This window comes from Drosophila elegans, unplaced genomic scaffold, assembly GCF_018152505.1.
Source record: "Drosophila elegans isolate 14027-0461.03 unplaced genomic scaffold, ASM1815250v1 contig_814, whole genome shotgun sequence".
In the NCBI taxonomy this organism is placed as follows: domain Eukaryota; kingdom Metazoa; phylum Arthropoda; class Insecta; order Diptera; family Drosophilidae; genus Drosophila; species Drosophila elegans.
Genome location: NW_024546167.1, coordinates 3,872,404 through 3,886,109, shown reverse-complemented (window position 1 = coordinate 3,886,109; position 13,706 = coordinate 3,872,404). Strand labels below are relative to the sequence as shown.

Below are 13,706 nucleotides of genomic sequence, written 5' to 3'. Positions count from 1 at the left end.
TTGGTAAAAGCCTTCTTAGCACCTGTGTGGGTGGCAAGCCACATTCGCATTGTCCTGGCTGTGTTGACGCCCATTTAAATGGTTTTTTCTTAACAGATTTGCTGGTTTTCAGTTTCCCTTTTTTCCGTATTTTACTGTTTTGCATTGTGTTTGGCAGCACATTTTTTTTTTTTTGTTTTTTTTTCACAGTTTGCCTTTGTCCCCCAATTGTACGATTTCCCTTGGTTTTCATTTCTTCACGCGGCTGTGTTGTCATTTGAGATAATACGAAAAGCATTCAGCGAATGTCGTTGTTATGGTTTTGCCTTTGATTTTTTCAAGGGCTTATGTTAAAGCAATTGATTGGATTTAAAACGATGCGAAGGAGTGCTGAAGGCGTCGAAGTGTCGAGAGCGTTGGAAAGCTGTGATTTCCCAATTGAATTTGGCTTCCACAAGATGATCTTTTGCATAAAGTTTTGCCCGCGGATGAGTTGACTTCGATGATTTGATCTTTAATAATTTCCGCTTTTTCGCTTCACCAATAAGTCAAATATTTATTGATAGGGTCATATTTTATTTTCACTAATTTAGGTAAGTTCTTCCAAGAAACTACATTATTTTTACCGAGGTTTTACACTGTTTTTTTACCCTATAGTTATTTAAGTTAATTTACTTTGTATTTTGTTAATTTTATCTAACTATGTAGTAATTCCTCCTCGCTTCAAATTATATGTTATTCTTGCTACTTTATAATGTTTCTTTATTTGATTTAAAGAAATAAACAGGATGAATATAAATACTTTATAACAAATATATTAACTATACCAAAAATATTATTTACTAGTAGTGGTGCAACACGGCGTATGAGTATCCAAAAAAAACCTAGACCTTTTAAACACGATATGTTTTCACCAAACACATTTTATAACAAGAAGCCGCAGAAAATAGATGTTACCCTTCTCTATGTTTTGCGTAATTTTCTAAACAAGGTCTTACCATTCAATCAGAAATTCTAAGCTTTGCACTTTCAAGATTATTGCTTTATATCATTTAAATACCACTCAGCTCATTAGATTTTAATTCAACCGAGACTGACGAACAACAAATCGACGCAACTATAACTCGGAGCACTATCTCAATTCCCCCAGAGAATTCCCAGCAGTTTTATTTGCCCCTGGGCCGATTAAGCACGGAACGAGGAAAAGACGACGGAAATGAAAAACAGACTCCGGCTCTTCCTGCCAGAGCGAACATTTGTAGCAATTAAAAGCATCTTTATGGCAATTTGCCGCTGCAAAAACCACAAAACCAGACGCCAACGCCAAGCATTACCCCATAATAAATTTTCTTAATCAAAAAGTGACGAAGTCCTTGCCGCTCTATGAAAATTCAATTAGTTTACCTTTAATTTTGTGGGTGAGCCGGCAGCGGGGCTATTTATACACTCCACGAAACAGAGGTGAGCAACCATCTGATTAGAGTTGAAAAAGTTGCAGACAACATCTGCTGAACCCTTTCCGTTGGGCCTCGCCCGTTGGCTTTCGAAAGGGTTTAATCATTCATTCTTCAGCCAATTTTCACGCTGTTTTTTTCGACACCAGATGCTGCTTCCTTATTCTTTCTTTAAAAAAACATTTCCATTCTGGCGGCTCGTTCATTTGTTAGACAGCAGTTGTTTGGTCTTGAGTCGCTTGAAAAAATGTGCAAATTTTAAAGAGTTAAGATTAGTTGAGATGAGCGCTTAAATCAGCGCAGCCTCCGAAAAAATGTAAATTTTCTTTTCATGCTAAATATTATATTTTGGCAGCATTTTAAGAAAAGGGGTTCATCTTCCACTGTTAATACATTACGCTGTAATGTGCTCATATAATTTTGAAACAGAAATTTGACTTAATTTTTGTGAATTTGTTGTTTTAAAATATATACTTATTTTTTTGTTCAACTATTTTAGAGTAAAGATTCCCAATTTTCCAGAATTTTTAAAAATTGTTTTATGTGCTCACTGTCAAATTTTAAATTTAAAGAAAATGTTTTTAATCTTCAATGTCCATTAAACTTACTTGAATGGGCTGGTATCCCTTTAAACAGAAAATTAACTTAATTTATATATACATTTTTTTATTCAGGTAATCAACAAAACCACATATTTAATCGTTTTAAACTTACAGAAGTTTATTTTTAAGTCTTTTAAAAATGTTGTAGGCCTAATTTCTATCATTGGTAATAGAGAGGTACTTTAGTATTTCGCACGCTTGTTCATTGAGTCCTCGTCTCCACAAAATCCAAAACTGACGATCCAATTCCACCGGCTGCAATTGACATCCATCTGGTCAAACGCATCCCCATCCAAATCGAGTTCAATGAGCACCCACGCACATTAAAACTGGAAATCAAATGCCAAATCAATTGCTTTGATGGCACTCCCACACTCGGTCACACAGAATGTCCAATGAAATGCTATCGCTTTCTAATTACTCGTTCATTGTTTGTGTGCTCTTGTTTTCGCTGTTGGCTTAATGGCGGCTTTAGAAAATTGCTTAGGCAAATCAAAATAATGACCGCAAATTTCGGTTTATTCTGTTTCATTCGGTGTTGTTTTTCCATGGTAGGTGGTAGGCTTTGCTAATCAATCAATCAATTAACTGAACGGCTGGCTTTGAGTGCATAAGTCTATTTTTGTAGCTAAAAGCCAGCCTTTGTCCTTTTATTGTTTGCCTTTCTGTTGCTCTCAGGCATTTTGAGTGGAATTGAAGGAGCAGAAAAGCTGTAAAGCAAGATGATGTCTGATGACAGTCGATGGCAGAGCCTTAAGCCAATGGCATTACTTAAGTCAAGTGATCCCAACAATGGGATATGGTAATATCATATCTACGCAGAAAACAATGTACCATACCTTATGAGGTTTTCGGGACTTTTGTTATAAAATAATTGTTTTAACAGTTGATAAACTTACGCTGTTGATAAACTTTATTTTGGTTGTCAAAGCACAAGACACTTCGTTCAATAATTTTTAAAAAAACTTAACTACTACTGAAAGTAATTTAAACTTTTAAAATTATAAACAGCTTATACTATAGGGTAGAACAGAAAAAGTATGTATGGTGTATATGAGCTGCTTATGTCAGTATAAATTGTATACTTAGTTCAATCAAATATAAATAATAGTTACTCATATGTAATACAAATACAAATACAATAACAAACTCCAACATCTCTTTCCGTTGTTCTTAATTTAATAGGCTTTAATATAGTTGGCCCTTAAATAAGTACGCAAATTTAAAGTATTCATTACATCAGTATATTTTTAAGCTTCTTTATCTGCACCGACTACATCAAGTAATACAACTTTCTGTAAACTTTTCAATCCTTAGCGAACCAATTGAGTGTGGCCCGAAAAAGAAAACCGCTGAAAGTTTTCCAACAAAATTTAATCAAAAACTTGGAGGGTAAATTGTCCAAGTGGTTCACCTGTTGGCTGCATTTTAAATCAACGTGGCAAGCAATCAGCGGAGAGGACAAGTGCTCCAGGTCCCAGTACAAGATGTCGCAGCATTTCACATCGATATTTGAGAACCTGCGTTTCGTGACCATCAAACGTACGACAAATGCACAGCAGCAGCAGCAGCAGCAGCAGCAGCAGCAAGTTCAACAGCAGCAGCAACTTCAACAGCAGCAGCAACTAAAACAGCAGCAGCAACTACAACAGCAACAGAAGGATACATGTGTCCCACAGCAACAAAATAGCAGAAAAATCAAAGCTCAAACAACAGCGCCAACGGTAAATGGCAATGGGCTCTTGAGCGGCAATCCAGAAGGCGCCCATGAAGTGGACCATCCTGCAGGAGGAGCCTCTGGAGCAGGGGCTGCCGCCTCGAGTGGCACGCCATTGAGGCACCCCAAACGCGCCAGCATCTCCACAGCTTCGCCTCCAGTTCGCGAACGACGTGGCACCAACACGAGTATCGTGGTCGAATTGGATGGCAGTTGCACTGGCAATGGCAATGGCACTGGCGGTGGCGGTGGCAGTGCAGCAGGAGTGGGAGGTCCTGCCTCGGGCAGCGGCACCGCGTCGGGAAAAAGTTCGCGGGAACTCTCACCGTCGCCCAAAAACCAACAGCAGCCCAGAAAAATGTCACAGGATTATCGGGCGCGTGCCGGCAGGTAGGGATTGCATTTATCTCGGACATTGGAGACACAATTGCTATCAAAACTGATAAATTGTGTAGGGAGTAAAGGGATAACGGCAGGACTTAGGAACTAGACAAGTTTTATTTGTGGCATACAGCATTTGCCAGGGGGAATTATGTAACTGCTCAAGCAAAGCATTTTTATTTTACCTGTGAAAAGTTGTCTAACCGTAATCTGTTTCGTGTAAAGGACGTACATAAGTACTTAAGGTTCTCCAAAAAAATTATTTTAAATGCTTTTTAAAATAAACTTTCTTATATTATGTGATGCTCTCCTATGGGTGTTAAAGTATTTGCATATAGACCATTCGATATTCTTATTTTTAATATTTATATAATATTTATATTTAGTTTATATTTAAAACCTTAAGGGTATATTAACATTTAAAACTAGTTTTATTGACTCGTCTAATTTTTATCCTGAGTCGGATATTGATTCTTAAATTGCAAAAGATTATGATGTTTGTTTTGTCAATCGTAAAATTACGAAAATGAAATATATTCAATGAGGGTTTCAATACTTTTAAAGTCACTTCTGGCAATTTTAATAATTAAGAGCTTAAAAAAGTTGTTTATTATTAAATTAATTCGACGCTTTTTTTATTTTTCATAATAATAACCTCAAGGGGGTAATATATATATTTATACACGCCAAACAAGAATGGTCTTTTTATTCGTGAATGTTGTGAAGGAGTGTTCCAAAGATCTAGCAATCGATCTCTGTATCATTGAATAGCTACAAATCGTCTCGAAACTACGCAAATTTCGACATAATGGTGCCACTTCAGGAAAATGTCTGGCAGTTGCAATAATTTATTTACCTTTAAGAAAATCTAAACAATTTTTGAGCAATGTAAGCAATGAGTTTCAAGTGCGATAAGTTATAAGCAGTAGGAAGACATAAGATTTAGTACATATTTCCCAGCGGTCAGTGAAGCTTAGGGCCCTCATATTCGCCAGCTTGGCACTTGATTTTCCGCACTTTCTAACCACTTTAACCCACTTACTGTCCAAATTGCAGCTTCATGCATCTGGACGACGAGGGACGCAGTCTGCTGATGCGCAAGCCGATGCGACTGAAGAACATCGAGGGCAGGCCGGAGGTCTACGACACGCTGCACTGCAAGGGTCGCGAGGTGAGTCACGTTTAAAGCAACTATGGTTGATGGGGAGTCTTGCCCGTAATTAGCCACTGCACGTGGCCAAGAAATAACAAAAAAAACTGAGGGGCCAAGCACGAGCGAGTGTGCCATAAAAGAGCCGTAAAACAATTCACTGGATTCCCAGACTCGCTCCTTTGCCGGACTAAGTGCAGAAAGTATCAGCTCGGAATGCGTAAAAAGTGAGTCGGGGAACGAGCGCAAGAAGCATTGCATACTTGCAGGAGTTATTTAATGCTCATGACGCTGTTAGCAGGCCATGTAATTGTTTGTGTGACTGCTCCCACGCCTGAACTATGGGAAAAATTACAATTTTTCTGGCCAAAAACATAAACCTTCAGCTTTTTAAGGCAGTTGTTATAGCAAGTGCTGTTCAAAAAATGATGACTTATTGCAGCTTTAAAATAATATGAAGTACCACCTTATTAAATTTAAAGGATTGTAAGATTCTGACTTTTTTGTCTGTTTTAATTGTTATTATATTATAAATATTTCATAATACCACCGTTGGTATCAATAACTGATTGCATCCTGGCTTGAATTGAGTTTTTAGCTTTTGTGGTATCCTCATAATTTCGATACTTGTTAACCAAGTAGTAATTTAAAAACTTGGTGGGCATCCAACCTTTGTGACACGGAGCATTGTTATGTTGCAAAATTCAGTTGCTGGTTTCAAAAAAGTATATTTCCTTAGTCAAAAGCATTATAATGTTAAAAATTAGTAAACATTGGTTTTAACCTTTAAACTTTTAAAAATGTCAACTAAGAGAAAGAAACTACACTTGACTAAAGCTATTTCTTTGAATTTTTTATTTATCAACAACTATAGAATCAAAAGTTATTTGAAATGTGTAAATAATTGTTTGTTGTGTAAATACTTTGTATTATTTCGCCTTTTATTTTTAAGTAACAAAATAAAAACAATTAGTTCACACCTAGTTTTTTAAATTTATATTCTATTTTATTATAATTTAAATTTTAAACCAAAACAAATACCAAAATGTGGCTTAGTTTTGAAGTTATTAATTGTTTTCACAAAAAGTGGTTATTTCTCCCATAGTTTCCGAATCCAGTTTTCTGTGTTTGTGCCTGGTGCATGTGTGACTCGACTCCTGCTCTTTTGTTTGTTTGCTCGTCTGCAATTGGAGCGTTTTACAGCAGTTTTGTTATGCAAAAGTTAGCCGAGTGCGTGCCCAGGCTGGATGGCGGATTAAATAAAGGACCCGGCTGCTCTCTTTTTTTTTTCCCAGTCCACAAAACTTTTCCCATCGTAATAAAGTGGCCTGAAGTTGGCTCATTTTTCTGGGACTTTTTCTGCTTTGCGTGGTGTAAAATAATATACTATTTTTGGGGCTAATGTAGTGAATGGGTCTTATTTTTTTGGAAACTGTTGAGCTACTACGTGGGACAAAATTTAGATAGAGAACAATATTCTTGGTCTTTCCAATAAGTAATGGTAGAGGCAAATGTGAAATTATTTTCAAACAATACAAATTGAACTTAAACATGTTCTGACGTTCCTTAAATAATGTTTATAACATTTAAATAATAATATTATTGATTATACATTTTTACGGCTTCAAATTGATCATTGCAAAAACTTTGATTTTTGTTCTGACTAAAGCCGTGCAGGCTGGATTAGGTATAAATAGTTTTAAATATTTTTAAAGGAGCATTGTTCTCTTTACCATAAATTACTCCCAGAAATCTAACTAGCTGTTTAATTTTATTAGAACAAAAATGCACTTTCTGCAGCATGGAAACTTTTAATTTGCTAAAAATTTGTATTATCTGTCTGTGTATTCAAAACTCACCATGCTCATTAAGCAAATGTCTTTGGATGCCTTCCAGCAGCGGGTATGCCACCACAATCTGCATAATTTAATTTGCACACCTACCGCCGGGCCAACTAAGTTGGCCAAAACTGATTGGCGAACCTCATTAGGCCGACTCGGGAGTGCCAAGTGCAAATTGCATAGTCGAAGTGGCAAGTCAGAAGCGGTGTCAGAAGTCGCTTTAAAGTTGCGACACCTAACCTCAATTAGCCCAGAAGTCCTGCACCCTCACAAAATTCCGGAGTGGTAGCTGCAGTTCAGTTGCCCAACTACAGCTACAGTTACTATTTCTATGCTAATTAAGTCAGCATCAACGCTAACAGCCAACAGCGGAAATGGCGCTACGAATCCTTTTTCACAATCAAATTTCATTTCCCTTTCGACGCCCTCGCACCAAGCTGCGTTTTAACAATCGCAAAATTATGCAATGCACAAGTTTATATATGCCAGTGTGCCACTTTATTTAAGCACTCCAACAACATGCAAATTGCTCGCAACGCAGGTAATTATAATGAAGCTTTGCTTAAACGATGGACCGGCAGTTTAAGTTGCAAACATTAACTTCACTTCGGGGCATTTAACACGCGGGATTTAGCGGAGTGGCTCTTTCTTCCTTTAAAGTTAATAAAACTTTACTGCCGCAAACGTGTTGGCTACGCTACTTAAATGGATTTTGGTAAATCCATAGTCTTATGAGGGCTTTAAGCTGTTTTTGAATATCATGCACTTGACTTCCAAAACTTTAAACAAATATTTTCGTTGCATTTTTCATTACCACAGACAGCATTTTCATTTAATTTGTGTGCCAGTTGCCCTGCAATTTCAATTTCGTTGCCAAAAGGTGAGGCACAAGTGGCAAAACAAACTTGACTGCCACAGAATGCAGTTAATATTTGAATTCCTCTGGAGAAAAAGCCAGCGTCTTGAAAAACTTATGTCAATGGCTTGGCCGGGAAACCAATTGGCTGGAAAATGTTTTCATCAGGATGTTTCGGCGAAAGCACTTGTCATGTCGTCGATAACTTTTTCTTATTGGTTCACTTTTGGGTTATCTCTTTTAAGTTATTTTTATTATTGTCAAAAAATGATGTATGTGACTTTATAAATAATAGAGTAACATATACTTTGTGTTTGTTAGTATATAATTTTTTTGGTTTTGATTTTTAAAGATCATTGGTCATTATATAAAGATCTTCATTTATTTTTTAATTTTTAAATCAGAACAGAACAAAATTGTACTTGGGTTTTACTTTTTGTTAAATAAACGTCTTAAAGACTTAGACAAGAATTCAGCACTCTATTATCTCCCAAAAAATGTTTGACTTCCTTGATCAAGAAATATTATATTTTTAAGATTACTGATTTACCTTTTAATGCAATTCTGAAAAGGACATCATCAGTTCGTTGTTGTCTGAGAAAACAAGACCCGTGGCAAAACCGGCAGCACTTCCTTCACTTTCCTCCGCAGAAGGCATAATTTTGTTGCAAACACTCTGAGAATCGGGAAAAAGAACAAATTTGGCGGGTGGAGTCCGCCGAGAAAAAGTGCAGTTGCTCGCGGGGATGCATCCACTGAAGTTTGGCGGCACGTGGCCCGAGGAAAACCAAACTTACACGCCAAACTTTAAGCTCCTTGCTTGCTCCGGGTATATTTTGTTTGGGGGGTCGGCAAATGCTACCCGTTTCCTTTTCCTTCGTATTTATTCGACGCTCGGCAGCTGCAACAATTTCCGGTTCCGCTGCGAATGCCCCTCCGCCCTTCTGTTTATATTTACATAAAACAATTTTGGACAACTTTGAGTGCTAACCAGTCCCACGCTGGCAATTATTTGCATTCCTACCCCGGCAGCGAAAAATTCATTTGCTCAGCTGCAAATGAAAATGAAAAGCTGGCGTTGGCGTCTGTTTGCCTCATGAGTTCCTCGTCCGCAGAAAATAATAATTTAGCCACTAAGCCAGAAGCAAACCGCTCCTGATTCCGGCTTATTAGAATAATAACTCCGTCCTGCTGCCAACTAACGAATTTTCGTCATGTGTCGCTCGTGTCTGAGGCTCTTGTCTCTTTGGTTCCTTAACTCGGTTGCTGTTTGCACTGTGCATAAATTTGTGTCTGCGCAGCTGAGTGAAAATTGGCAAAGTTTATGCGGGCGGAGGCCGGGGGAGGAGGCAGGAGGAAGTGCATTTTTGTTATGTGCATACAAAGCAAAGCATGTGGTTTGGCTTTAAGTTCCAACTGCAGTTTATTGTGGCTGAGGCGGTTGCACGGAAAGCGTACTAAAATTAATATGACTTTCCTGCAATCGCAGCTCAACATTGAAGTGAACAGACCTATGGGTCTGTTTACAAACTAATCCTTTAAGTTTCTCCCTCAGCCTTTTGCCAAATGTTCCACATTGACTGGCATTGCTTTTCCAACTTTTACTGCCCTCACCACTTTTGCTAGAATTACCTCTTTTACTACCTCAACGACTGGGTGCACTAAAAGGTGTTAAATTTCAACAAAGAACTTAGATTCTTAAAGAAGATGTGTTGTATACCAGGAAAAATTAGATTAATTAAAGACAATTTGTAAATATATAAAATAAAGTTTGTGTTCCCTCACGAAATTAACTATTTATTAACTAAAAAAAAGTCAAGTGCTTATGATTACAAATTATTTGAAAACTAATAAATATATGTTTATACAATTTCTTTAACTTTAACTAATTATAATCGACTTATTTGTATCAAATACCACAAAGAAGTGCTACTTTAAGACAAACCTTCCACAGATTCCATTAACTTACATCGCACAACATATATAATCTTCTTCATTTGAAATTGGCTTCTAATCAAGGAAGTTAGATATTTACACCCTTAATCCGCTTAGTTTATGTCAACTCATCGCACAATTTAATGCCCTGATTCGCTCGTTAATTTCAACAGTTAATTTCTCCTTTTACCATTCTTACCCACTAAATTCGGTCGTAAGTTTTCAACAAGCTGCTCTCAGCGCTGTACACAGTGCGTATGAGTGACATAATTGTAGCAAGCAGCGCCGTATGAAATTTTTTAGCTAGACACTTGCGACACTTGAGCAGTTTTTATGCCACACTTCGGCAAGCCAATTCGAGAGCTCAACTGCCTGGAAAAACAAACTAATTATGACCGCGGGTGTCTTGGCCGGATTGTGTGGGATTGTGGAGCTGAAATAGACAGACAGCGCGGGGCGTTGAGTAAATTAAACCGTCGGGAAAAGCAAAAACCGAGAAGAAAGGTAAAGAAAACAGTCTGCTGGCAAGAATCCGAGGTGAGCTGAGGCAGTGCAAATGAAAATTACTACGACACGCATCATAAAAAGCAAACCAAGAGGCGGGCTTAAGTCGAGGAAAAGCGCGCACAGGAAACTCCGAAGAGGAATGGCAGCATCCGCAATTGGCAGTGAAATGCTTTTTAAACGTTTTCTCTGAACAGGGACTGATGCCAAGGTCGCTTGCTTTTCCTCGTTTTTTTTTTATCAATTCAATTTTTGAAGCATTGTTGCTCTCTATCTGCCCCTCATCTGTTGGCAATTCCTTACTTTTTGCCTTTTCTCTAACTGCCATTCATTGTCGTTTGTCGCTGCAGGGGAATTGCCAATAAAAATTTAATTACCAAAATGAGCAATTACATTTTTTTTAATTAAAGCTGTCAAAACATTAGGACTAACTTCATGACTTGCTTGCTCTGCATTTGTCTGCGTGTTTCAGATACTTTCCTGTTCGAAGGCCACCTGTACGAGCAGTATTATGAGTATTGGCAATGCGCCGGTGGAGGCTCGAAAACCCGATCTAGTTCTAGAGCATGCAAAGGACTTCCTGGAGCAGTACTTCACCTCGATAAAGCGGTGAGTTTTTAAATAATGCTAAAGAAATCACAGGGTGTTTAAAAAATAAATAAAGGCAATATAATTATAGTCCGAAAATCCGATACATTCTGTACAAAAGATGACTTTCCAAAATGACATTGCATACTTTTATATATACGTTTGAATATTATTTGAAAATCACATACATTTTGGCAATTTTTAATCTTGTAAGAATATTGAAATGTTAAAGGTAAAGCCAATCTTAGACTGTTTGTTAGTTTATATCCTCTTGATTAACAACATAAGTTATTATTTTTAATGCCAATTTCGAGGAGGCGTATTTGATAATTCTATAAAATATATATACGACATCAATAAAAATCAACCAATTTAGATACATAAATTAAGCGTTTGTTGAAAAGAGATTTTATATATGTTTATTTATTTTTTTTATTATTTTAAAAATTATTTTAATGTAAATTGCTTATAAAGCTGAATATTTAAAAGAAGTTTCCCAATTTTAGCATTGTAAACTTAAGCGCATGTTACCTTACCTCCTATTTAAAAACGAAACAGAACTCTCGTGACTTAACTTATCTTTCATCTTGTATGCAGTACATCATCTACCGCCCACGAAACCCGGTGGAAACAGGTGCGCCAGAGCATTGAGACAACAGGAAATTATCAGCTAACCGAGACCGAACTAATTTATGGGGCCAAATTGGCCTGGCGCAATTCTTCACGTTGCATTGGCCGCATACAATGGTCCAAGTTGCAGGTGCGTAATTTAGAAATCGATATATGTGAAGTGACTAAAACATTATACAATGGGAAGAAATGATATTTCCAATTTATTCCGTAAAGAGTCTTTAACTTTTATTCATTAAACTTGGACAACGCTCAATTTGTCAGGATCTCAACGAGTCATGACCTTTCGCATGGAAACCAGCTTTCATCATGCACAAAATATGATAACAATTCATCAAGGCATATTAGGCTTAAATGTGTGCAATTCAAAAAAATTATATGGGTGGAATAAATGCTGGAGTAGTCAACCAAATTTGTCAGATGACAAATCATAGACAAATATATGCGCCTTTGTCTGGCCACATTATTCTAGATTTATGCGTGTTTTTGGGGCAAATGACAAATGCCGAAGTCGGCGAGCGGCAGAGTCAGAAAGAGAATAGACAAAGCAAAGCCAAAAATTTGAAATGCAAATCCTCGTAAATTTTAATTTACCCGAAAAAGAAAATTTGGCCCAAGGCAGAGATTTATTCACATGCACCCGTATACTTACACTCGTACACAAATTATAATGATCAGTAGTTGGCATGGTGAAATGGCTGCCTCTGCCTCAGTGTTTTTGCTTAGTAATGTGTGAACTGATTTGCATTTCCGCCTGAATGATTCGCGTGTATGTGAACGGAAAACTTGGAAAAGCAATGCTGATTTCTAAAGACAAGTAGTGAAAGGCGCCACTAAAGCCACCTCCAACATATGCCATCCCAAATAAATTATATATCAGCATAGACGAATGTGTGTGCAGGTGACTGGCAAGTTCATTTTCCCGAAATATGAAGCAAATTAAGCCTTGGAAGCATATATTTGCATAGATTTGATTTAAATAATATGGTCAATTTAGAATAATAGAGTTTATATTTGCAATGCAATTTTCATAATGAAAAACCATATAAAAATTGTACATGATAGTATAATTTTGTGCTCTGACTTTTCATTAAATTAAAACAAAGTTTGAAAAAGTTATCCAATAACACACGAACATGAAAAAAGCGGAGAACTTTGCCTTAAATTTAATGAAGTATGTGTGGCATAAGCACTTAAAAAGGGTTCAGTTTGGATCGCTTTCGCAAACTTAATTAGGAAACTCGTTTTAAATTGGTACGCCCCCTGTAAAAACAAAACCCAACACAGCAGAAAATCGAATGAAAAGGGGTTTCCAAAGCCAGAAGTGAGTTTCACTTTCGAGTGGCTCAAACATAGAAATCCCATAAAGCCAAATGTAAGCACTTTACTCTGGCCTAGACCCAAAACAGGAAAAAGAGGAAAAGCCACAAAAACAGGTGTGAAAAACAACAATTGTAAGGGTCCAGATAGCAGAAGCAAAAATTGAGGAGCGAGTGTGACAGTTAAACAGAAATATGGCAAAAAATTCATTGGAGCGAAATAATTGAAAAAGGGTTTCGGTGTATGAACAAGTTGCGAACAATTTTCTTACACGAACGCGACCTCATGCCAAAAACACAACAAATATAGAAGTTACATAGAAATTTATGTCACATTTATCATACGCCCTGTTGGACGACGCAACAAAAACTGTTGGACAACTTTAGGGCTTGGGGGCTGGCACCTAAAATTCATGAAAAAACAATGGATTACACTTTTAGTTTTGTCTCTGTAAATTCTGTTGATATTTTTTTGTAGTCGCTGCAAGCGTTTGAATATTTTAAGTAATTTTAGCACTGCGGGAATTGCGCTTTTTTCCGCTGGCATGACTTCTATACATATATTATATGTGCTTCTAAAGTGAAAAGTGATTCATTCTTGACAGGCTGATATTTCTAAAATTTATTTGTTATGTTTTGCAGGTATTTGATTGTCGTTATGTGACAACAACAAGTGGCATGTTTGAAGCAATTTGCAACCACATTAAATATGCAACAAATAAAGGCAACCTGAGGTAAGTGAATTTCTCT

The 13,706-nt window shown here is 37.0% G+C and overlaps 1 protein-coding gene across 2 annotated transcripts in view; it reads left to right on the top strand.

The window, feature by feature from the left end:
- Positions 1-13,706, top strand: part of LOC108135324 (nitric oxide synthase) — a 38,719-nt gene that overhangs the window by 3,418 nt on the left and 21,595 nt on the right. For both annotated transcript variants that reach the window (XM_017256013.2, XM_017256012.2), the window contains exons 2-6: positions 3,353-4,142; positions 5,190-5,304; positions 10,892-11,028; positions 11,605-11,767; positions 13,599-13,690. In XM_017256013.2, the coding sequence (XP_017111502.1) occupies positions 3,523-4,142; positions 5,190-5,304; positions 10,892-11,028; positions 11,605-11,767; positions 13,599-13,690 (1,127 nt within the window). In that variant the 5' untranslated portion in view covers positions 3,353-3,522. The remainder of the gene's footprint in view (positions 1-3,352; positions 4,143-5,189; positions 5,305-10,891; positions 11,029-11,604; positions 11,768-13,598; positions 13,691-13,706) is intronic.